General features: G+C 47.6%; 2 protein-coding genes across 5 annotated transcripts in view; one reads left to right on the forward strand and one right to left on the reverse strand.

Moving 5' to 3' along the window:
* Positions 1-13997, forward strand: part of LOC111156533 (coiled-coil domain containing 63) — a 28572-nt gene extending 14575 nt beyond the window's left edge. The window contains exons 7-10 of the mRNA XM_022517491.1: positions 4771-4845; positions 8280-8472; positions 11479-11682; positions 13852-13997. Of these exons, the coding sequence (XP_022373199.1) occupies positions 4771-4845; positions 8280-8472; positions 11479-11682; positions 13852-13997 (618 nt within the window). The remainder of the gene's footprint in view (positions 1-4770; positions 4846-8279; positions 8473-11478; positions 11683-13851) is intronic.
* A 640-nt stretch (positions 13998-14637) lies between these two features.
* On the reverse strand, positions 14638-23652 carry LOC111156317 (myosin light chain 2). Of its 4 annotated transcripts, XM_022517080.1 has the most exons (8): positions 23643-23652; positions 23190-23244; positions 21653-21742; positions 19479-19554; positions 18064-18168; positions 17372-17450; positions 17235-17283; positions 14638-14976 (listed from the first exon to the last, which is right to left on the reverse strand). In XM_022517080.1, exons 2-8 carry the CDS (start codon positions 23190-23192, stop codon positions 14878-14880), a joined length of 501 nt encoding a protein of 166 aa, XP_022372788.1. In that variant the 5' UTR covers positions 23193-23244; positions 23643-23652; the 3' UTR covers positions 14638-14877. The 4 variants fall into 4 exon arrangements, with proteins under 4 accessions (XP_022372788.1, XP_022372787.1, XP_022372789.1 ...); XM_022517079.1 differs by lacking the exon at positions 23643-23652 and having other exon boundaries at positions 23190-23381; XM_022517081.1 differs by lacking the exon at positions 23643-23652 and having other exon boundaries at positions 14638-14999; positions 23190-23369.
* Positions 23653-23884: the final 232 nt, after the last annotated feature.

Here is a 23884-nt window from a genome sequence, read left to right on the forward strand (position 1 = left end):
CTATTTACCTTTGTTGAGACCATAATCTCCCAAACTTTACTGGCTCCTTGGGCTGCTTACTCTCCAGAACACACATAAACAGCCTTTGGAACTGTCTGTATAGCATAGAATCTAAACTCCTTAGTGTGACACTCGGGGCCCTTCAAAATTTGGCTTCAAACTGCCTTGGCAGGTTCACCTCCTCTCAGGACCCCAAAGGCGCCCTCCATGGCTGCTAGTCTCCACTGTCCTGTGCGCTTCCCTCTTCTGAGACTTTCCTTGTGCCATTTCCTCCCCCACTCCTGCTTTTCTTCTGATGAAATACTGCTCATTAGTCCTGACCCACACAAATGTCACCACCACTGGGAATTCATAATTCCTCCCATTGGGGGTCCCCGTGCTGTTTGTATGGTGAAGGGAGCCTTTTGCAATGTCACTGTCTCCTGAATATGGAGCAGGTGCACTGGTCATATACAGATAGCTAGTAGCCCGAATATAGGTGAAGACATTTTAATTTACTAGTGGTGAATTAATTTTTATGAGGATTAGGACAAACATAGCTTGTAACCTTGTGATTTAATGGGTATTATTATTTAGGATGATAAGTAGTAATAACAGTAAAATAATGATGAACATAATAAAATGAACACAATTTGACTGATTGAAAGAAAACTATTAATAGATAATAATAGATTGGGATAGGTAATAATCATACAGGTGGCATGCGAACATGATGAGAATGAAGGTGGTGGTACCAGTGTGGTCATGGGAAACAGAGGGCATGCCCCAAATGGGTACATCGAGGCAGGATTTTTTAAAGAGGGACTATTTCAAAGGTTTAAGGAAATCACAAATGGAAAGTGCAGGACCGGCGAGAAAGGGCTCTAGAATAGGTGAGAGGAAGGAGCTGTTTCTGGAATCAAGAATGAGGTATGTGGAGGAGGGTGTCTCTGTGTCTATCCTGGAGGGTGTGTGGCCATGCTAGTGATCTGCAAAGGTCAGAGGGCAGTGGGGAGGGGGCAAGTACCCCCAACCTCTTTCCGCCCACTCATCTCCAGCTGGAGCCTCCCAGTGGCTGGGTGGAACCCAAGCCAGGGGACAAGGGAGCCCAGAGTCATAGCCCCTGGGTCTGCAGCAGAGGGTGAGGAAGTGAGGCAGGTGGATTTGGGGGAAAAAGGAGAATGTTCAGCTCAGTGTGTGTAGAGGAGGCAGGGCTGGGGGAGATGAGCTTGAACGGCCCTATGTCTCCCTTCTGGAAGGTGATCTTCTAGGGGACAAACGTCCCCTAGTTGTGCCTTCTAGGCACAAATGTGTATTCCCTCTGCCTTCCCAATGCCCAGGATAGCCCGGCACACGGGGGGAGGCACCAGGAGATAGCTCCAAAACGGCAACTGACCTTGACCTTGCCACTCACCATGAGGATACTACCCTTTTCTCCTTCAGCCACTCAGACTCTGTCAGGACCAGTGTGTCTGATGACAGATGGCCACTCCTGCCCTGTCCCGGCCTCAGTCTCCACATCTATAGAATGATCTCTTTGGACTAGAGCAGTACTTTCCAAACTTCTATAAAAAAATAAATAAAAATAAATAAAGCCACAGAACATTTTCATCTAAACCCAGGTTGTGAGGAAACATGGTATAGAAAACAGGTAAAATGGAGCAGTTTGGGATGAAGGGGTTGGGGTGCGGGAGGGGTGGCTGGAGGGGTTGCCTGGACCCTTACCTTCCTGTCTTCTTGTGGCACCTCTGCTCAAACTAGGGCTCGGATAGGAAAAATATATAAACCCCAAACAACTAGGATTCTACCAACCGACTTCACCCCTTCTGGAGAGATCACCAGGGTCAGAGGTTGTAACTGGTTGAACCCCACTCTCATTCTTCTTTTGCTTGGTCTCCCCTACCCCCCAAATTTAAAAATTATTAGTTACCAACATTTAAAAATCCGGATATTCCACATGAAAACCTGGATTTCTGGTTTCTCTTGGAAAATCGGATCTACAACTCCAGCTCCGCAGCCCGCCTGAAAACTGAAGGCCGCCGGCTCACATCCACCCACACCAGCTGGATCCCATCTGCTCTTGTGTCTGAGGCCCGCTGCCCTGAGTGCCTTTGAACCTTCTGCCTCCGGGGTAGGCGCTTCGCCACTGCCCTCAGGTGGCCATCCGCAGTATTGCATGAAAAGTCTAAGGGCGCAGAGATTTGAAGGATGAAAGGATGGATGATGGGTCCATTTGGGACCTGGGAAGTGGCAGGACACTGATTCTCATTTTCTGGGAGACAGCGTCTTACTAGTCCCAGTGGGATGACAAAGACAGACCATAGGAGAGAGATGTGAGAACGCTAGTCAGAAACTGATTCAATCAAGAAATGGTTACTAAACAAAATTGACCTTGATCTTTCCCATTCACCATGATAGTACCCCCTCTCTAAGCTACACAGCCTGTGTCTGGCCTTAACACGAGTGTGTCTGATGAAGGACAGACAAGTCCATGATCTCCCTGGGCTTCAGGCTCCTCATTTGTAGAATGATGTTTGGACCAGAACAGTAGCTTCTGAGCTTTTCTTTGAAGTTATAGAACTGTGGCTTTTGGGACTTAATGGACTACCTGCTGAACAGTTCCTGAAAATGCTTGTTTCTAATGAAAATGCTTTATGTTTTAAAAATCTTAGATGGATATGTTCATTATAGAAAATTTGGAAAATACCTAAGGATTGTATTTTTTAAATCATCCATATCCCATTCCCTAGAGATAATCATTGTTGACATTTTGATCTATTTCCTTCTTACTTCTTTTTTTTTGGGGGGGTGATGCTTTTAAAACTTAACATAGTGATTATATATAGTATAAAGAGAATTACATATTCTTTTAAAAAAGATTTTATTGATTTATTTGAGAGAGAGATTGAGTGAGAGAGAGAGCACAAACCAGGGGGGAGAGACCGAGAGAGAGGGAGAAGCACACTCCCTACTGAGCAAGGAGCCCAATGTGGGGCTCAATCTCAAGGCCCTTGGATTATGACCTGAGACAAAGGCAGGTGCTTAACTGACCGAACCACCCAGGTGCCCTGAGATTTACATATTCTGATTGCAAAAAATATTCTTTTGGTTTTGTTTTACGGAGCACCCACTATGTGCCAGGCACTATTCTAGACACTGATTATGGCACAGTGAACAAAATGACAGGAAGTTCTGCCCTCCGGCAGTTTCTGTTCTGACAGAGAGAAACAATAAGTGGCAAGCCTAATAAATACATAAATTATAGAGTGCATTAGAAATTGGAAATGATGTGGATAAAGAGATAAAGTGTAACAGGTAAAGAGGGGTTCTGGAGCCAAGTGAGGGCATGGGAAGTTGAGAAGCTAAGATTTGAGCAGTCTTGTAGGTGAGGGAATAAGCTATGCAGATCCCTGAGGAATGAATGTTCCAGGCAGAAGAAACAGCAAGTGCAAAGGCCCTGAGGCAGAAAAGGTGCCCGTTTATAGTACTGGGATCATTCTAGACTGTTCATGCTGTTTTGAATTTTTTTTCCCCTGAAATTCATCATAGATCTATCCCAACATCTTCTGTGTCCTTTTTAGTGGCTTCTGGAGACCCTGAATGCTCTGTAGTAGAATCATAAGGTAGTTCTTAAAAATGCAGATTCCCCAAGTTCTATCCCCTACCTACAAACCCAGATTCCCTAAGAATTGTCTAGGAATCTGCATTTTGAACTATATTTTTATTTAAGACTCATTCCCCTCATGACATGAATGTACCATCATTGATTTAACTGATCCACTATCCATACATGTTTAGATCGTCTCTAACTGGGGGCCATAATAATAATAACATGACAGACAGCCCTGATCAGCCACTTAGCCCACATGTCCTACTATTTCTATGGGACAGAGTCCTAGAGATGAAATTAACTCAAAAGGTAGCCTTTTGCATTTGGACACACTGTTCTAGCCCTAGGGGTTCTCGAATCTGGTCCCTGGATCAATAGTAGCAGCAGCTCCTGGGAACTTTTGAGAAATACACATTCTTGGGCCACACTCAGACCTACTGGCCCAGAACCTCTGGGAGAGGGGCCCCGCAGTCTGTGTTTTCACAAACCTCCGGATGATTCTGATTTTTGCTAGAGTTGGATAAGCCCTGCCCTGGGGCTGCCTTATATCTATTATAATAGCGCTAGCCACATATGGCTATTTATGTTTAAATCCATTTAAATTAAGTAAAATTAAAAATTAGCTCCTCAGTGGCCCTACCTATGAGTGGCCAGTGGCCGCAGGACTGGATGGTGTTGAGAGAACATTGCCACCATTACAGTTCTACTGACCATGCTGTTCTAGACAATTCTCCAAGAATAAACCACCCACCCATGCCGTCATCCTCCTTTTAATTAAGAAATATCAGGGGCACCTGGGTGACCCCGTTGGTTAAGCATTCAGACTCTTGATTTCAGCTCAGGTCATGATCTCAGAGGCCCCGCTCTCAGAGGGCTTTCAGATTGAGCCCCGCATTGCACTGGACTCTGCGCTCAGTGTGGAGTCTGCTTGAGATTCTCTCTCTCTTTCTTTCTTTTTTTTTTTTCTCTCTCTTTCTAAAATAAAAATAAATAAATCTTAAAAAGAGACATGAGAAACATGAGAAAGAACCTCCATGGGCATAAGAGGGGCCCATGGGTTTGGGGGCTCCTGGAAACATAATTTAAATTCCCCTCATCTCCTCAAGGCACAGGCTTAGCTGCAGGTGTGGTGGGGAGGAGAGCACCCACTCCTCCTTATGGTCTGGTTCTCTTGTAAGCAGGATGAGATCATCTTCTTGAGATCCCAGCAGAAATCATCCCATGATGACAACCGCTCCATCCTGAGAGAGTTGGAGGTAAGACCAGGGTGGGGAGGGAGGGCCGTGGGAGTCTCTGTTGTCTGTCTGTCTGTCTGTCAAGTGATCTGTCCAGTGGTTCTCGGGAGGAGTACCCCATGAAATCTATGGGCCTGGCTCATGTTTGGACATGTCCTGAGCCTTTGTCTCGAGCCACCTCTGCTATAGATATTGCTGCAGAATTTTGTCCCTAAAGCCTCTTTGTCCATTTTAAAGACTCACTGACTTCAGGGAGCCTAGCCCAGGCACTTGTGTCTCTAATTTCATCCCAGACTGGCAAATCCCAGACAGAGCTCTGCCTCAGTAATTTTTTTCTCTCCCCTTTGTCTTGGCTGTGGCCTGTTTTCAGTCAATAACAATTATTATGAACATTTTTTGAGCAATTACTTCATACCAGACACTGGGCTAAGTGCTTTGCCTGTACTATCTCATTTAATCTTCACAACAGTCCCATGAGGTAGTTGCTATGATCTCTACATTGTACAGATGAAGAAACAGGTTCAGAGAGGTAAAGTCACTTGACCAACATTATGGAGCTGGGATGCTGTATAAGTGCTTTGCACTGTATTTAGTTGCTAATCACAAGAAACCGAAGTAACAATGGCCTAAGCAAGGTAGCATTATTTACTTTGTTAAGAAATAAGTTTGGAGATAGGTCCTTCAGGGAGGGTATGATGTCATCAGTGACCCAGGCTGCTCCTGTTCACCATCTTTAGTATGTGGCTTACATTCCCAAGGATGCCTCATGGTTGTACTGTAGCTGCTAAAGATCCAGCCATCACATATATGTTCCAGGCAGGAAGAAAGTCAGGAAGGCAAAACGAAACAAACAACTTTGCTGAAGGTTAGGCAGCTTAAATGTTTCTTTCTGTGAAGACTCAGCCAATGCCTTCTGCGTTTACATCTCACTGACCGTCTCTATTGCAGAGGAGGATTGGAAGTAGAGCTTGAGCTGGGCACATTGCCACCCCAAATACAATCAGGAATTTGTTATTAAGGTGTAAGGGGAGAATGGATAGCAAACGTCTGACAAAGATATGAACCCAGAGTGTGTGGCCGCATAGCCCTGCTGTAATGCAGCAGTTCCTGGCCCAGGAACTGAGCTCCAGGGTCATTTTCCTTTCCTTCTCTGTGACCTATTTTGTTCTTTGTTGATATGCACCTGGTTATAGGGATGGCAGTGCCATTCTCTGGTTGGCCACCGGGGGGCAGCAAAGCATAAGGCACCCATATTGCGAGTGGCCTCTCCCAGGAACCTAGATACGAGGATTTAAACTTCCAGGCAGAAAAAAAATTTTTTTTTAAACAAACAAACAAAAAACCTTCCAGTCAGGGCCCAAGTCCAAGGAGACCCTCCTCAAGCTGAGCACGTGCTTGGGGGTCCCATGTCCTTGGCTCAGGGCCACCCAGCGTCCAGATGCTTCCTTGGGGTTGGGACTGGTCCTGTTCTTCAACAAGGCCCTGGGAACAAATGCTTGGGTATGACTCTCCAAAAGTCACTTCCTAGTTGTGTGACTTCACCTCTCTGAGCCTCTGTTTTCTTACCTGTAAAATGGAGATAATGACCATCCTCGCTGCAGTGGGCCATGAAGGTAACATCAAGTCACGAGTGCACACGCTGGGCACGCTGTAGGGCAGAGAATCCTAAACGTGGCTTTCATTGTGGTGGTCCTATGAGTCAGCGAAAACCCCAAATCACCATCGCCTTGGTTCAAAATGACTGCTCGAGAGATAAAACCTGAAGGTCACTTTAGGTATCTTTAGTCACCTGACTAAAGGTCAGGTACTTAGGCCACTCAGTAGAAGGAAGCTAAACACAAGGTCACTTTTCTTCTTCGACCTCAATATTCCTCATCTGGACACTGAAGCAGTTGTGAGGAGGTGCTGAGGTGACATGTGTGACCTGTGAGGTGCCGTCACCGTCACATCAGGCTGTCCCTTTAACCATGGGATTCCTTAACCCACCTTTAAGAAGGAGAGGGCAGCTCTTGCTGTCCCCGGAGGACCCGCAGCCCTGGGAACTGGGGACAGGAAGCTGCCTGGTGTGGTGGTGGTGGAGTGACAGTTCAGATCTTGGCCTCCCTCCCCTGACCGTGTGCGTTGGAGACCCCGTTTCTGCACCTGGAAAATGGGGTGTATGGCTAGGGCTGACACTTTGTGACTGTTATTTGGGGTGAAGCATACGGAGCCACGGGGCATGGTTCCTCACAGGGCCTAGTTCACCTCAGCAAGCCAGGAACTCAGATGGAGAGACAGGAAGGCACCAGAAGCTCTCACCCCAGAGCAGGGATTCTCAGCCCGGGGCTGCCAATCAGGTTCACTTGGGAGGCTTTAAAATTCCTAAGGCTCAGGCTGCACCCCAGACCAAACACTCGGAATCTCTGGGGCGGGGGAGGGGGATGTCAGGGCAGCAGGTGTTTTGAAGCTCCCAGGTGATATCAATGAGAAGCCAAGATTGCAAGCCAATGGACTTGCAGGGTTTCTCAAACTTCATCATGCATCAGAGTCACCTGGATGTTCATTAAAACACACGTTGCCAGGCCCGTCCCCAGACCCTCTGAGTCAGGGTCTGGACTGGAGCCCAAGAATTTGCATTTCTAACTAGTTCCCCGGTAAAGTGAATGCTCCTGGTCCTGAGACCCCACTTTGAGAACTACTGTGCTAGCGTGATAATGTTTTAAACTACAAGTGGTAAAATCAGTTTTTTAGATCAAATCATTCAAAAGTAATGAAACAGAACAGAAAATATTAAAACACGCCATAGAGCATTGATTAGTGAAACTTTTACTTTATTTGATTAGATAATACATATAAACACACCCATACGCACGTGTACGTACATATGTATGTATGTTGCATGCATTGGGCTGTGATGTAAAATGTATTCCTTCCTGGGGGGGGTCACAATGTTAAAAAAGTGAATCACCAACTTCTAGAAGATACCGTAATCCTGGGGCACCTGCGTGGCTCAATCAGTTGAGCATCCGCTCTTGGTCTCAGCTCAGGTCTTAATCTCAGGGTTGTGAGTTCAAGCCCCACTTTGGCCTTCATGCTGGGTGTGTAGCTTATTTAAAAAAAAAAATGGAAAGACGTAGTAATCCAGTGTACATGTAGATACATGTATATGTAAGTGAAACAAAATGTACATTTAACAGTATTTCCCCTCTTTACCTGAAATGCATACTAGTATTTTCTCTTCCTTTCTCTTCTGTTCTATTTACATTCTTTCTTTAAAATGCTAATTGAGCATTTATTAATTAAAATGCTTAGTAGATTGATTTTGTACCTCCTGAGTGGTTTGAAATCCTGTAGTTCAGAGACCCCATTTCCAGAGAACCCCAAACTCCCATCTGCACTGAAAGTCCTCATGGGGCCACAGAGTCCAGGGCAGCAGTCTGGCTAATGCGGGCTGGGAATTGGGGGTCTGTCACCAGGAGAAACTGACGAAGACCACGGAGGAGGCAGACATGTATGAAAACAGCTACAAAGAAATCAGCAAGACCTTGGAGTATCTCAAGAACTCGGTGGAGAATCTGTTTAAAAAGATTAATTGTGATGCCACAACCATCCTGGGGCACTTAGGGGAGACAGGGAAAATCACCGACAACAACCTTCCACAGTACTTTGGTGAGTCAAGGTGGGACCCATTGGACCATTAGGATCCATTTCCAGAGCTTTCTATGAGCAGGCATGAGGGCTTGTTCTTGGGTGGCGGTGAGCCTGGTAGCGAAGCATGTGGGCCATAATGCCAGCCCTCCTGGGTTCAAATCCTGGTTCTACTCTTACTAGCTCTGTGCCACTGGGCAACTTTTTGAATCTGTGTTTTAATTTTTTCATCTAAAAAAAAAATGAGGAGTAAGCCCAATACACACCTCAATGTTTGTTGGGAAGATTAAATAAAATTTAATTGTAGTAAAACTATATGATCATGTCAGTAGAGACAGAAGAAGCATTTGACAAATTCAACATCCGTTCATGGCCAAGATTCTCGACAAACTAAAACTAGAAGGAAACTGTCTTAACCTTGAAGGGTGTCTACAAAACACCAATAGCTGGGGGCACCTGGGGGGCTCAGGTGGTTAAGTGTCTGCCTTTGACTCAGGTCATGATTCCAGGGTCCTGGGATCAAGCCCTACATGGGACTCCCTGCTCAGTGGGGTGTCAGCTATCTCCTCTCCCTCTGCCCCTCCTACCCATTTGTGCTCTCTCTTTCTCTTAAGAAAACACAAAAACGACAACAAAAAAACCTACAGCTAACCTCACCCTTAAGGGTGGAATTTGAGTGTTTTCCCTCTAAGATCAGGAACAAGGTGAGAATGTCTGCTCTTACCGCTCCTACTCAGTATCATAGTGGTGGTCCTAAGCGATGCAATAAGGCAAGAAAAAGAAATGGAAAGCATACAGGTTGGAAAGGAAGAAATAAAGTGCTCAGAGCAGTGCCTGGGATGTAGCAAATGCTTATGAACTAGAACACACATTTCTAGCCATAGGCCTGAGCTCAGGATGGAAAAGGAGGGAGGCACCTCCACAGATCATGACAATTTGAAATGAATGGCTTACCCTGCTCTTAGAATAAAACCTACGGTTCTTAATACAATCTGTGTTTGGGAGTTTCCCATCATGCCCCCTCCTGCCAGGTTCAGTGACTTGCTAGGAGGCCTCATAAACTCAGCATGTGGTGGTACTCGTGGCTATGATTTGTTAGAGCAAAAGGATAAAAAGTAGCATCAGCAAAAGGAAAAAGGGGCCTGGGGTGAAGTCTGGAGGAAGCCAGGAGCAAGCTTCCAAGGGTCCCCTCCCAGCAGGGTCACACAGAATGTGCTAATCCCCGCGGCACTGTGTTGTGACAATGTAGGTGAAATGTTGTCCACCAGGGAAGCTCACTAGAGAGACTGTGCCCGTGATGTGGAAAAAAAACCCAGGTGTTTAGCAGAAACATGTTTTGTATACACAGTTTAGGCACATCGAGCTGCTATTATCAATCAGTTAATGATGATAGGAACCTTCCTGAAACCCAAGTTCCCTGATGCCACCCTGGGGCCAACCTGGGAAGCAGGCCCTTCAAAGGACAGCAGTCAGACTGCTGTGTTAACTCTTTCCTGCCCACCGCCTATCAGGGTCTGCACAGCCTGGCCCTTGCTTCCATTTCTCACCTCCCTCATCCTACTCTCTGTCCTTGCTTACCACCTCACGTCACACTCTCCTGCGTATTCTTGCAACCTCTCCTCAACGCATTCCCACCTCAGGGCCTTTGCACACGCTGTTCTTGGTATCCTTGTCTTAGAATTCTCAGATCTCAGTTTAAATGTCCTTTCTCCAGAGATGCCTGGGTGGATCAGTTGGTTAAGCCGCTGCCTTCAGCTCAGGTCATGATCCCAGAGTCCTGAGATCAAGTCCCACATCGGGCTCCTTGCTTAGTGAGAAGCTTGTTTCTCCCTCTCCCATTCTTTCTGCTTATGTTCCCTCTCTCGTTGTGTCTCTCTCTGTCAAATAAATAAATAAAATCTTTTTAAAAAACCACATTATATCCAAATCCAGTGGTTACACAATCTAGCTAATGATCATCTGGATAACAAGGTTCCTTGGTAAATGTGTCTTTCTCTCCATCTTCTCACACGCACTGAAGCTTATGGGCTTCATCAGGTCAGGGCCTGCATCTTCCCAGTTACTGTTCCTGTCCTTTTGGTTCCCCACACGCCTGGGGAACTTCCAGCACTGCGCCTGGCATGGCAGGTGTCTGATAATCATTTGTTGAGTGGGTGAATGAGTGCACCACTCTGGTGAGTGCACAGGGCTCTGAAACGCAGAGGAGGGGCAGGTCCCCAGAGTAGGCTGCTCAGAGAAACGTTCCTGCAGGGGGCAGAGCCCTGATCCAAGTCTTAAAACACCAGCAGGCATTATTGGGGGAGGGGTGTAGGGAAAGGCATGCTGGGCAGAAGGAACAGCGTGAGCAAAGGTCGGGAAGCCTAAGACAGAGAGTGCACGGAGAAAAATCAGTTGTAGGGGCGCCTGGGTGGCTCAGTGGGTTAAGCCTCTGCCTCTGGCTCAGGTTATGATCTCAGGGTCCTGGGATTGAGCCCCGCGTCGGGCTCTCTGCTGGGCGGGGAGCCTGCTTCCCCCTCTCCTGTCCTGCCTCTCTGCCTGCTTGTGATCTCTGTCAAATAAATAAATAAAATCTTTTTAAAAAGAGAGAGAAAAATCAGGCGTTTAAGGGGCTGCCCGGGACTCCCAGTTTTTGGTGTAACCCAGTGCTTCTCAACCTCCTTTCACTATTGCCTCTTTAGGAGTCTTTTTAGACATTCTTTCCCCAGTTGTGGTCCTCAGGCAGTTTTAACACTCTTGGTACACTATATAGTCGTTTACGTTCTGTATGTATATCTGTTTTATGTTATAAAGTCAGGTGGGGTTTGTTTGTTTTGTTTGTCTCGAAACAACCAAGTTTTGCTCTCGGGACGAGACTGCCCCCTGGAGGATGCATGGTGTAGCCCATGAGAGACGCCTCTTCCTGTCCCTTCCCTTCCTCTCCAGCAGGGGACGTCACCCCCAATCCCACCACCCCCACCCCACCTCACCCCCACCCCCGACCCAGGTCTCTGGGCTGCCATCTTGGTTCTGATCAGTTTTTTTTCCCAGCCATCATTGAAAAGAAGACCAATGACCTACTGCTGCTGGAGTCCTACAAGCGGATCCTGGAAATGGAAGGGGCAGAAACCGAGACCCAGCCACCCTTCGTCAACCCCTTCTGGGGCGGCTCTGCCCTCCTTAAGCCTGCAGAACCCATCAAGGTCATCCCCCCAGTGTTCGGGGCTGACCACTTGGGCGAAAGGTTGGATGAAGGTGAGCCCTTGTCCTTCCTCGACCTGTGCAGGTTGCTAGGAGACCTGTGCTGGGGAGAGTCTGCAGTGTAGAGCCTCAGTTTCCCTTTAGGAGCCTCATTGGGTTCCACTGTGGCTGTGGCCCTGGACCTGTTTCGCCGGGGGGGGGTGCTTCTCCCTACAGCACAATGAAGATCCCGGACTTTAGTGATCCTGGATATATACATATTTTAAATCACTACTTTGTGACCATTTAAAATGAACCTTAAAATGTCCACAGTTTACAAACTGGCAGCACACAAGAATCCCTGATCCCGTCTTTCACCCTTATCCCATGCCCCTGAGTCTTACTCCTCCTTGACCACCCTTGGGCCGCCCCCACCATGTCCCCCAACCTCCTGGCTAAAGCAGCTGTGGCTCAGCTGGTGACTAGACCCAGATGCTTAAGTGGCCCCAGTGGCCAAGCTTCTTCCCAGGCAGAAGTGCATGATGCTCCCCTCACTGCGGGAAGCAGCCCTTCTTTCTGGAGGTGGAGAGAAAATCAGCCCCATCTGGGTTTGGGAGGGCAGTGTGGCCCCAGGTGTGACAACCCTGAGACCTGGATACACCCATTAGGCCCATAATCTCACCCGTGCAAACTGGTCCTTCAAGAAACATTTACTCAAGTAGGACGATGTTCACTGCAGTCCATCGTCCTACTTGAGTTAATGTTTCTGGAATTACCGTTCACCCATCCATGCATAGGAATGCTATGCAGACACGGAAAAGAATGCAGCGGGACCCTATAAACTCCCTCTCTTACACAGGGTATATAAGTTATAGATATAATTGTAATATATATGGATTATAGGAATATATATATATATATATATATATATATATATATATATTCATATTCAGTAATCCTCAACCAGGAGTGATTTACCCCTCAGAGGACTTCTGGCAATGTCCGGAGATATTTTTGTTTGGCGCAGCTGGGAGGTGGGGGATGCTGTTGGCATCTAGTGTCCAGGAATGCTGGCAAAAGTCCTGCAGTGTACAAGACAGCCCTTGACAGCCCTGAGGTATAATAGGGCAAGAGATGTATATAATGGGAGAGAGAGAGACAGAGAGAAGGAGGAGGAGGAGGGGGAGTGAGGGAGGGAAGTAGGGAGGGAAGGAGGGAGGTGTCTTGATAATGCATGTAAAAACAAAGGATTTATATTAAGGCTGACTTACGGTGGGTTCTTGTGATTTACAGAGAACTTTGAAATTCTAAGTTAAACAATTCTGTATTGTTTAAAAAAAATTTTTTTACAATGATCTTGAACATCTTTAGTAATCAGAGGAAACTGGATTTAAAAAAAAAAGTTGTCCCACTTCTCTAAGTAGCCCTTCAAGTGTGCGGGTGTGTCAGTGATGGGGTGGGGGAGTAGGGGAAGAGTGCCAACACACAGATGTGTGTTCGCACGTGCACACACACACACACACACACACCCACTCCTGTTTGATTTAGTCGAGGCAACTGAAACTTAGCAGGAGTGAAAGCTGGGTCTGGCATTAGCCACCCTAACACTGCTTCCCTTGAGCCTTTGAGTTCCTAAGAGGAGGGTGGCGGACCCAGCTGCTTGTAATGCTGCCCTCACAAGGTCAGGAACTTACAGATGATGCCTTCACTTCTGCTCAAGCGAATGTTGATAATCATTGGGTTCTCTTAACACTAGTCTCTATGGCCCATATGTGTGAATTCAAAAGGACACCCCCTCTGAACAGATTGAGAAAAGGGGCCCCTTCTGTGTGGACATGGTTTGGCAATTGAGTGGGGGTTGGATTTCAGCCCATCCATTCATTCACTTGTCTCCACCAGATGTCCGTGCAGTCTACATCCTGAACAACTGCACATGGTGGCCCTGTCTCTTTGACATTAAACTAAACTCGCCATCACATCCTCTTCTGGGAGAAAAACCAATTACTGTCTTGCGCATCCCTGTGCAGTACATCTTTACTGATGCTTTTTCCCCCTGAACCTCAAGAATGCTCACACTCCACTCCCAGCAGTGTGGAGGGTCCCCAAACCAGGCTTGGACGTCCTTGCCTTGGGCGTCCATGAATGGGGCAGAGAGGCACCATCCCTGGGGGGGAAGCTATCTACACCCACCCCACGCTGGGATTCATTTCCAAACTCCTCACACAAGTCCTGTCTTTGATGCAGTCGAGCAGCCCCTGGACCACAGCAGCCTTCAGCAGCTCGTGTTCAGCAACTACATCGCAAGAGAGTTTCGAAGCAGGGACTTACATTCAGAGAGCGTACCTGAGAAGGGGGATGATCCAAGGCTCAGGAAGAAGTTAACGGGTTGAGACAGACGGGGCTACATTTGTACCTTAACCAGAGAGAATAAATGTTTTCTTCCATAATCCTTGCGCCTCCTCACACTCATTACAAAGAGACTGGACTAGGCTTCTGGGAGCCACCCTGGGATGGGGTAGAGAAATTAGGACAGAAGAGCTGAGACAGAAAGCAAGAGTTGCATGAGGTCACCATGACTCCTGAAACTCCCTGAGATTGGGACCAGAACAAACAGCTAGTACTTCTGAAATTAGAAATTAACCTCTGATAGTTAACGGATGTGATTTTTTTTTTTTGCCAAATGAACCATATTCTTAGAATGAATGCGAGGCCTCTTCCTCTTCATTTCTCACGGGGCCTGTCTAAGCACATCTATGGGAGAAACATTCCAATGGCATCCTAAAGGAGAGGATGTCATGGAAGCTAGGCTCTGCAGAAAAGGGCTGTGGTCCTCTAGTTAACACTCCAATAAATCGTGGCCCTTGATAGAAATAGTCCGGAGTGGCTGTGGAAGATCTATTTCAAATAAAGAGTTACAAGGATTCAATAATAATGACAGCAGGGGCATCACTCACTCATACTCTGCCTTCATGGGAACTAGCAAAGGATCCTCTTTATTCAAGGCACTTCTGTCAGAGAAACACCAGGAACAAATACACAACATCCTGTTTATTTGAACACAGCTTCGGGATGGATTTCTAGCTGCGGGATGTGTGGCCACGTGGTATCTATAGGCCACTGAGGCTGCAAAGAAGATGGAAATGGGTAACAAGGCAGCCACACAGCTGACAGGCCAGTAGTAGGGACGGCAGCATTACCGGGCAAAGTGAGAGGATGGCAGGGACCACCTCCCCACCGAAGACAAGCCCAGGGTTGGCTGGTGAGCCCCTCTCAGTCCTTCTCTTCCCCATGGGTGATGATGTGCACCAGGTTCTTATAGTCCAAGTTGCCAGTCACATCCGGGGGGAAGGCAGCGAACATCTGGTCAATCTGTAATGAACCAGCAGCACGTACTCAGTGTGACGGGAGGGAAAGCAAGAGGGACCACCATGTGCAGGTCCCCATGCTGAGCCAGAGGCAGCAGGCCTGGGGGGTGGTGTGGGGACACGACGCTCAGCTCCCCCTCCAGGAAGGCCTTGTCACCCCACTGCTGCAGAGAGCTGTCAGCCCCAAGGTCATGGCCTTCCTGGGGCCGCCCACAGCCAACTGATCAGGGTGGGATCCAACTTGGGGGCCTCTCTCCATGGCTCCCTGGGAGGTGGGGTACAGCCAAGACACTCTTTGGGCCTGAGCTGTGGGTCAGCAGCTCCCTCCGTGCCTCCCTCCTCCCTTGCCCTTCCTTGCTTTTCTGCTGGTGCTGACTCCACGGGCTGTCCTGCGGGGATGTTCCTGGGAACCCAGTCCAAAACAGGTAAAGCAGGGATGACAAATGCATGTACACAAAGGGGCTGAGCAGGTTGTGTAAGGGAGCAAGGGGGCCTGGTGGGGACTGTGGCTAAAAGCAGTCATACAACCCATCCAGGCAGAGCCAGCCAAATGCGGCCAAATTTGGAGGTCAGACTTTTTGGGGGAATCTGACTCTTGGAGGGAAACGAGAAATCTAGATTTTTTTTTTTCAACATGCAATTTCCACATTTAAAAAGTATTGACTAGTTATTTTTTTTTAAAGAGAGAGCACCAGCTTATCTTTTTTTTTTTTAAAGATTTTATTTTTATTAATTTGTCAGAGTGAGCACAGGCAGACAGAGTGGCAGGCAGAGGCAGATGAGCAAGGAGCCCGATGTGGGACTCGATCCCAGGACGCTGGGATCGTGACCTGAGCCGAAGGCAGCTCCTTAACCCACTGAGCCACCCAGGCATCCCTTGACTAGTTATTTTTAAAAATACCTCTCAGCCGGGTTGCCTGGGTGGCTCAGTGGGTTAAGCCTCTGCCTTCGACTCAGGTCATGGTCTCAGGGTCCTGGGATCGAGCCCCCCCATCGCATCAGGCTCTCTGCTCGGCAGGAGGCCTGCTTCCCCACCCCCTCTCTGCCTGCCTCTATGCCTACTTGTGATCTCACTCTCTCTGTCAAATAAGTAAATAAAATCTTAAAAAAAAATAAAATACCTCTCAGCCAATACTAGCTAACACTTACACTGTCCTTGTCATATACTTCAACACTTTATACATCTTAACTGGTTTAATCCTCATAGCGTACTACCAGGAAAGTTGTATTACTCTCCCCACTTTATAGATGAGGGAACTGAGGCACAGGGAGGTTAAAGAGCTTGACCCAAGTCACCAAGCTGGTAGTAGGTGAAGGCAGGCTCTTTTAAGTGCTTGAGTTTTAGGGGGAAACCTAAATACAATGTTTAGTGAAATGTGAAAACTGATGGCTTCAAGCCTGAGAAGGGGCTATTTTAAATACTTCATTAATAATATCAACAGGGCCGGGGCACCTGGGTGGCTCAGTGGGTTAAAGCCTCTGCCTTCGGCTTGGGTCATGATCCCGGGGTCCTGGGATCGAGTCCTGCGTCGGGCTCTCTGCTCAGCGGGGAGTCTGCTTCCTCCTCTCTCTCTGCCTGCCTCTCTGCCTGTTTGTGATTTCCGTCTGTCAAATAAATAAATAAACTCTTTAAAAAAATATATCAACAGGGCCGTTGATATTATTAACAGGACTTTGGCGAATTAGCAAAAGTGCCCTTCTTCCAGGCATATTACTGCCTCCTACCAGAAAAAGTCATATATACGGCTTAAAATATCTATCTATCTAGATAGATAGATATCTATATATATATATTACAATGGGACACTTTACTGCCATCTGCTGGAACACAATTGAAACCAGCAGATAACTCGGCAGTGTATTTTACGAGCACAACAGCCAGAAGAATTGCACAGTGCGGAACCTACATGACAGTATGTGGCACCAAATGACCCTCACTCCATCAGGAAATTGGTGCTCAAACCAGGGCTCCGAGCACTGTGAAGAAGATGGACCTAAAGTCAGACAGACCTAGATTTGAATCTAGGCCCCCGCATTTAGCACTGGTGGTGTCCTTTCAGGCAAGTGACTAACTTCCCTGGGCCTCAGTTTCCCCATCTTTAAAGGGACAATACTACTAGTCCCTACTTCATAGGGTGGTTAAGAGAATGAAATGAGGTAGGGGGCCCAGAAGCAGGGTCTCTGTCAGTGTGGGGTCAGAGGTGTTTTAGGAAAGAGGGTCACACAGGAGCTAAGGTGATTGTGTGTCCAAGATGCCATTACCTCCTCTTTGGAAAATCTCTCTGCCTGTGTGGTCAGCATCTCCCGAACGCTGCCAAGAGAGAACAGCAGGTGTTGGCACCAGGTGTGACTGTGGGAAGCAGGGGACCCCCATGTCCTCCCCTACACATCCCACTCACTAATCAGCCTTGAGCACTCCTTTGCCTTCAGGGTCAAACACTTTGAATGCGTTGAGAATGGTCTCCTCAGGGTCTGCCCCTGAAAGAGAGAGCAGGGTTGAACATGCCATGGGTGGCCGGGGACCCACGGTACCCCAGGAGGCAGGGCCCAGCTCCCTCCAAAGATGGAGGGGCCAAACCCAGGCTGTTTTGCTTGAAGGAAAGGCCCTGCCTTCCTCTGAGCGCTGAACCTTGGTAATCGGAAAGAGTGGGCTGGGAATCCAGTCACTTCTGAGCAAACCCGTGCTGAAACGTGAATCTAGATTTAGAAAGACTGCGATCTGAATCCTAACTCCAGCATTTGCTAGCTGTGTGGCCATAAGCAAGTGGCTTTCCATCTCTGAGCCTTAGACCAGGGATAAGAAGAGAACCTACCTCCTAGAGGCTAAACAAGGGAATGCATCCAACGTGCGTGGCATGAGGTCTGGCTCAGGGTACGCCTTGGAGCAATGGGAACCGGTGCTTTTATTTTTTCTCCCCCCAGGGTTACTCTGCCTTCATCTCCTGCCAACCCTTGTCTGCCCTCCTGGTGCCCTTCATGCCCAAAGATGAAGGTACACACACACACACACACACACACACAACACACACACGCGCACAAATGCAGACACACATACACGAATATACATATATGGACTTACACATGAACTTACCCTTAAGTTTCTCCCCAAACATTGTTAGGAACACAGTAAAGTTAATTGGACCTGGAGCTTCCTTGAGCATTTCATCAATTTCCTCATTTTTCACGTTCATACGCCCTACAGCAGGAAACACACAGTCAGGGCCCCCCAGGCTGGGTCAGAAATAACTCTGAGGACCGTGGCATCTGCCCTCGTAATTACACTGGAGGGAATCTAGAATAGGGACAATCAGAGATGGAGTGGGCACGATCAGATTCACTGGAAAAGATGTTCTCCACAGTGTCATTTATAATAGCCAGACAGCTGGAAACATCCCAAACACCCAATGGGGGTAGGGGCTAGCTATTTTTATAATAGTGTCTTCAGAACCCAGGACATTTTAAACAGATATTTTAACTTTTTACTTAAATGGGAAATGCTCATATTATAAATTATCCCTCTCAGTTGGAGGTGAGAGAGACAGATCAGAATCACCTGAGGGAACTTTTTCTGATTATAACTGCTGTAACCCACACAGCCTTGGAGATTCCGATATTAGCATCAGCCACAAGCCCATATAGTGCCTTTGTGCAAATTTTTAAAAGCCACTCCTTCTTAAGATAATTTATGTTTTTTTTTTTTAAAGATTTTATTTAATTATTTGTCAGAGAGAGAGAGGGAGAGAGAGCAAGCACAGGCAGGCAGAGGCAGAGGGAGAAGCAGGCTCCCTGATGAGCAAGGAGCCCGATGCGGGACTCGATCCCAGGACGCTGGGATCATGACCTGAGCCGAAGGCAGCTGCTTAACCAACTGAGCCACCCAGGCGTCCCGATAATTTATGTTTTAAATATAAAAATCTGCAGTGGCTGCAGACATGAATAGTAATCTGTAGAATGGTGTAGTGCATAGCCTGCACAGCTGTTCATGGTCGCCCTGAGTTCTGGGAGTGGGAGTGGAGAGGGGTGAGTGGTTGCAGGTTGGACACATATATTTTGAAAAAGCTCCATATACTCATGCTCACACTGTTGAGATGTTAAAGAGGTGAATCCAAAATAGAATGATTCTAATCTTAAAACAACCACAACAAAAAACCCACAAAAAAACAGATGTACCTAGAAAAGACTTAGAGGCTGAAATGTGACAGTGGAATGTGACCTAAGAGTTTTCTTCTTTATACTTTTCTGAATTTTGCAAATTTTCTCTAGCGAGCTGGCATTGCATTCAAAATCACACAAAAAAACACATTTTAAAAGAAAAATGAAAAATATGTCAAGACACTTAAAGCCTCAACACTTTGCTGTCTTCCGAAGCTTGTCTTAAAGGCCAGCCATGATTGAGCTGTTTCTTTGAAAAATGACAAGCTCTTGACCTTTACAGTGGTCCTCCCTTCTACCCCTTGGGAGGGTGGGACAAGGAGACCCTCCTGCAGGCCTGGCGGGGGGACATACCAAGAGCAGCAAAGGTGTCCCTCAAATCATTCTTGTCGATGAAGCCATCCCTGTTCTGGTCCATGATGGTGAAGGCCTGTGGAAGGGGGAGGTTGGTTGGTCAGCCCAGGAGAAGTTGAATGGAGAAGCCCAAGAGATTGGGCTATGGACTGGGGGAAAGGAGATTCTGGGATTCAGGGAGCATGAAGGCCATGAGATCGAGAATAAAAAATTGGAAACTGCCTGGCCGTTCCTTAAAATGTTAGGCATAGAGTTACCATAGGATTCAGTAATTCCAGGGCTAGGTGTTTACCCAAGAGAACTGAAAACATCTGTCCCCATGGAAACCTGTGCCTGAATGTCCTAGCAGCTTTATTTACAATAGCCCCAACCTGGCAACCGCCCACGTGACCATCAACTGATAGATGGGTCCACCGTGGTCCAGCCCCGTGATGGACTCCTCCTGAGCGAGAAGAAGGAAGGAGAGCCTGACACCTGCTGGAACACGGGACACGGAGGAGGCCTGGCTCAGGACACTGAGTGAGAGAAGCCACGGCAAAAGGCCACGTGCTGTATGATGCATTTCCATGAAATGCCCAGAACAGGCAAATTCATGGGGACAGAAAATAGATGGGCGGTGGCCAGAAGCTGGGGGAGGGGGGGGCAAGGGGAGTGACTGCTAATGGGTATGTGGTTTCTTTCTGGGGTGAGGAAAATGTTTGGAAGTCACAGCTCTGCGACTTCAGTAAATAACCACCAAATTGTGCTGGTAGCATACAAAGGTGAATTTGGGATTGTGTGAATTACATCTCCACGAAATTGTTATTTAAAAAATCAAGTTAATACCCAGGTCCCCTCCCCCACCCCGACCCCTACCATCAGAGCCCAGTTATCTATAACATGGGGCTGGTAATCTTTCCCAGGGAGCACCCATGAACACTCCCAAGAGCCTTTTAAATGCCCAGGTCAATTTACAAATGACTTATCATTTGCATGGTTTTTTGAGTTCTTTGCAGCTGTTTCTGAAAGTATTTGCACCTCCTCCCCACGCCCCCCAGCAGCTGATCTCATTCCAGAGATTGGGACAGGGTGAGGGGGAAGGGGCATGGTGTCTTCTCCATGCAAGGTGACAATTTCAAGTTCAGATATGAATATTTCATCCTGGGAATTCTTTCCCTGGGGGCCTATGGGATACAACATTCCTGTGATCTGAACATTAGTGAGGACGAAAGAGTATAAGTGTTCGCATCCCACTTGGAGCCCCAAATTGTTTCCCTTTTGATACAGAACCCACCTGGCTCTGCGGTGTATTTTCCTCTAAAGGCCCAGGTGGGAGTGTGGATGACTCAGTGTGAGCCATCACGACTGCTGGAAAATTAATTCAGAGTCTATCCTTCTAAGCCTGCGGGCAGTGGCTTAATTTGGCCTAATTGGTACTTAGGTTTACTTAATAAGGCTCATTCCCATAGAATGCGATGGCGTTTCCACCTGGCTAGTGTTCAACAATGGGGGACTATATAATTTAAAATCCAAGAGATACTCTTTATCATCTCTCAGTTTGGCAGAAATAATATTTTAGGCTATTAATACCCAATGTTGATGGAGGTATAGGGGGAAAAAGGCACTTTTTCCTTTTGAAAAGGCTGATGGGGGCAGGGATTAGTACAGCATTTCTGGAGGGCCGTTGGGTCTGGTTTTTAGTTCCTTGACCCAGCGGTTCTGCTTTTAGGAACTTACCCCTAGGAAACAAGCAAAGATGTGTTATTCATAATCGTAAACAGTCTAAACAAAGGTAACCTGCAACCGTAGGGAGTGGTTTCAATAAATGATAGAAAATGTTGATGAGGAATTGCCCAAAAGAAAAATAGCAAAATAGTTTAAAAGTATATACGCATAATACAAAAATGACAATATCAGAATGTTAACTGATTATGTCTGAGTGGTGGAATTGTAGGTCGCTTTTCTGAATCCCCCCCCCCACCCCCCTGGCCAATATTTTCAACAAGAAACGTGCTTTGCTTTGATGATCGAAAAAAAATATTAAAAATAATTTCTTTAAATAGTCCACGCACATGTTGAGGCGGGATCTGGCGTTGTTTGGAGGATTAAAAACATCTAGCCCAGAGGTTCCTGCCTGGAGCGTTCTAACAGGTGGGAATCTCCCTCTGGGCGGATTTTTCAACAGCTGCACCCACCTCCTTAAATTCCTGGATCTGGGTCTGTTCGAACATGGAGAACACGTTGGAATTGGCGCCTTCTGCTCTCTTCTTGGCTTTCTTCGGTGCCTGGAGGGGGTTGCGGGGGAGCATCAGTGAAAGGAGTCAGAAGCTGGGGAGTTAGAGAACTAGGTCAGGGGGTCCTATCTCTGAGCGGGCCTCAGCTGCTCATCTGTGAAATGGGGGTATGAGGCCCACACTCATCTCGAAACGGCGATATCGGAGGATCAGAGGACACGGAATAATGTGTCCCCAAGCACGCCGGTTCTGGTGGAGCTGTAAGCCTTGCAGAACCTCCTTTGCAAACTAGGGGAGGTGGGGATGCGTCTCGGTCTCCGGGTAAGGAGGCAACACTTTCGGACCCGCCCCAGCAGGATCCAGCCGCCTTTGTTTCCATGCATGTCACAAAATTTCCATAACGCACAGAAGGAGGATTGATTGGAGGGGGGCAAACGTCATGCTCGCTGAACCATGAGGGACACCCTTATGAAATGACACTTTTTCAGGGTGTTAAAACCCACTGGTCCCCCCTCCCCCATTCTCCTTTGATCCGGGTGGCAGTGAAATCTCCGAATCCTCCGCTCTAAATGCTCTGCCCTTGCGTAGGCAAACAGTGCAGAGAAGAGCGGAGTTAACTTTTGTCCCCACCCTGCCCCATGTGAAATAGAGCAAATGCTTGAACACCATCCATACGTGATTTAATTTAATCCCCCAGTCAACTAGATGAGGTTTTTTGGTAAAGATTTTATTTATTTGAGAGAGAGAGACTGAGAGGGGAAGAGAGGGAGAAACAGGCTCCCCACTGAGCAGGGAGTCCTACTCGGACCTTGATCCCTGAACCCCTGGGATCATGACCTGAGCCGAAGGCAGACGCTTAACTGACTGAGCCACCCAGGCGCCCCACTACTACTACCATAGCCATTTTACTGGAGAGTCAGCCTGGGCTCAGAGAGGTTGGGTCACTTGCCCAAGGTCACACAGTCACAGAAAGGCAGAGCGCAGTTGCACTCTGGAGTCTGTGCTCCTAACCATTCCCCCAGGCTGGCCCTGATTTGGCGGCTTCCTGCTTTGGGAGCGGGGACACCTAACCAAACAACCCAGGGAGACAGGTTTTAAATTTGCAGGTTCAAAAGGTGAAAACAAAAAGATTCTTTTCCCCAGCTGCCTGAGCAAGAGAAAAGAATTACAATTTGATCCTTAGAAGCGTTCAATCCCATTTTGCAAGCCCTGGGAGTTATTGATTCCTCGAGAGGTCAGTAGACAAGCCATAAAAAAGCCAACTCTCTTATTTTGTTTTTGCGAGTCCCTGGGAGCTGCTGTTATTTGTGGCTTATCGGGGCATTGATTGGGGTTCCTCTGTGCGCACATACCAAGCACTGCTTTTTTCGCCAGGGTCTGGGGCCCTCAAAAGCCACCTTTTGCCCCCTCCCCTCTTGTCCTCTGCTCACAGGTGCTGTTTCCTACCCCCCCCCCCCCCCCCCCCACTGCATCACACCTCAGAGCCCTCACTACTCACCATGTTGGAAAGGACACTGCACTGCTTCCCAAGAAGAATCCCTCGGGCTGCCTAGCTCTCCTCAGCTGGGGAACAATAAATACTTCCTCTCCATGTTTAAAAATAACCCCATGACCACTTTTGGCAGTAATAGGTGAGGCGGACACCACCTAAGGCCCCCCCCAGCCCATGCCGTTCTTCTGAAGTAAGGGGAGCTCACTCGCCACCCAGTGACACATGAGACCCAAAAAGGCACTCAAGGTTAAAGAGACAGGCGGCTGGGTCACAGGGAAAGATGCTGCACGCTTTCGGCAATACTTGGGCGGCAGGCACTTGTGCTTGTCAATTTTGAGAAAGAAAACTGCAGAGAGGAGACTGCTACAATTCTCTGATGTGATCAGGGTCCCACCCCAGGGCCTTTGTACCTGCACTTCCCTCTGCCTGGAGTGTTTTCCCATCAGACCTCTGCGAGACTCTGTCCCTCACCTCCCTCAGATCTTCACTCAGGTATTCCCTCTTCAGTGAGACCTCCCCATCACCCTGTTTAAAATAGCCACTCACCCTCTGCCTTCCTGAACCCCTTCTCTGCTTTGTTTTTCTGCAGAACACTTATCCCTTCCTGACATACTGTGGAATTCACTTATTTATTTTGTTCATTGTCAGTGAACAGTCAGGTCAGGAGAGCAGGGTCTTTTTCAGTTTTCCCAGCTACTCCC

Source organism: Enhydra lutris, unplaced genomic scaffold, assembly GCF_002288905.1.
Source record: "Enhydra lutris kenyoni isolate GAN:26980312 unplaced genomic scaffold, ASM228890v2 scaffoldscaffold46, whole genome shotgun sequence".
In the NCBI taxonomy this organism is placed as follows: Eukaryota; Metazoa; Chordata; class Mammalia; order Carnivora; family Mustelidae; genus Enhydra; species Enhydra lutris.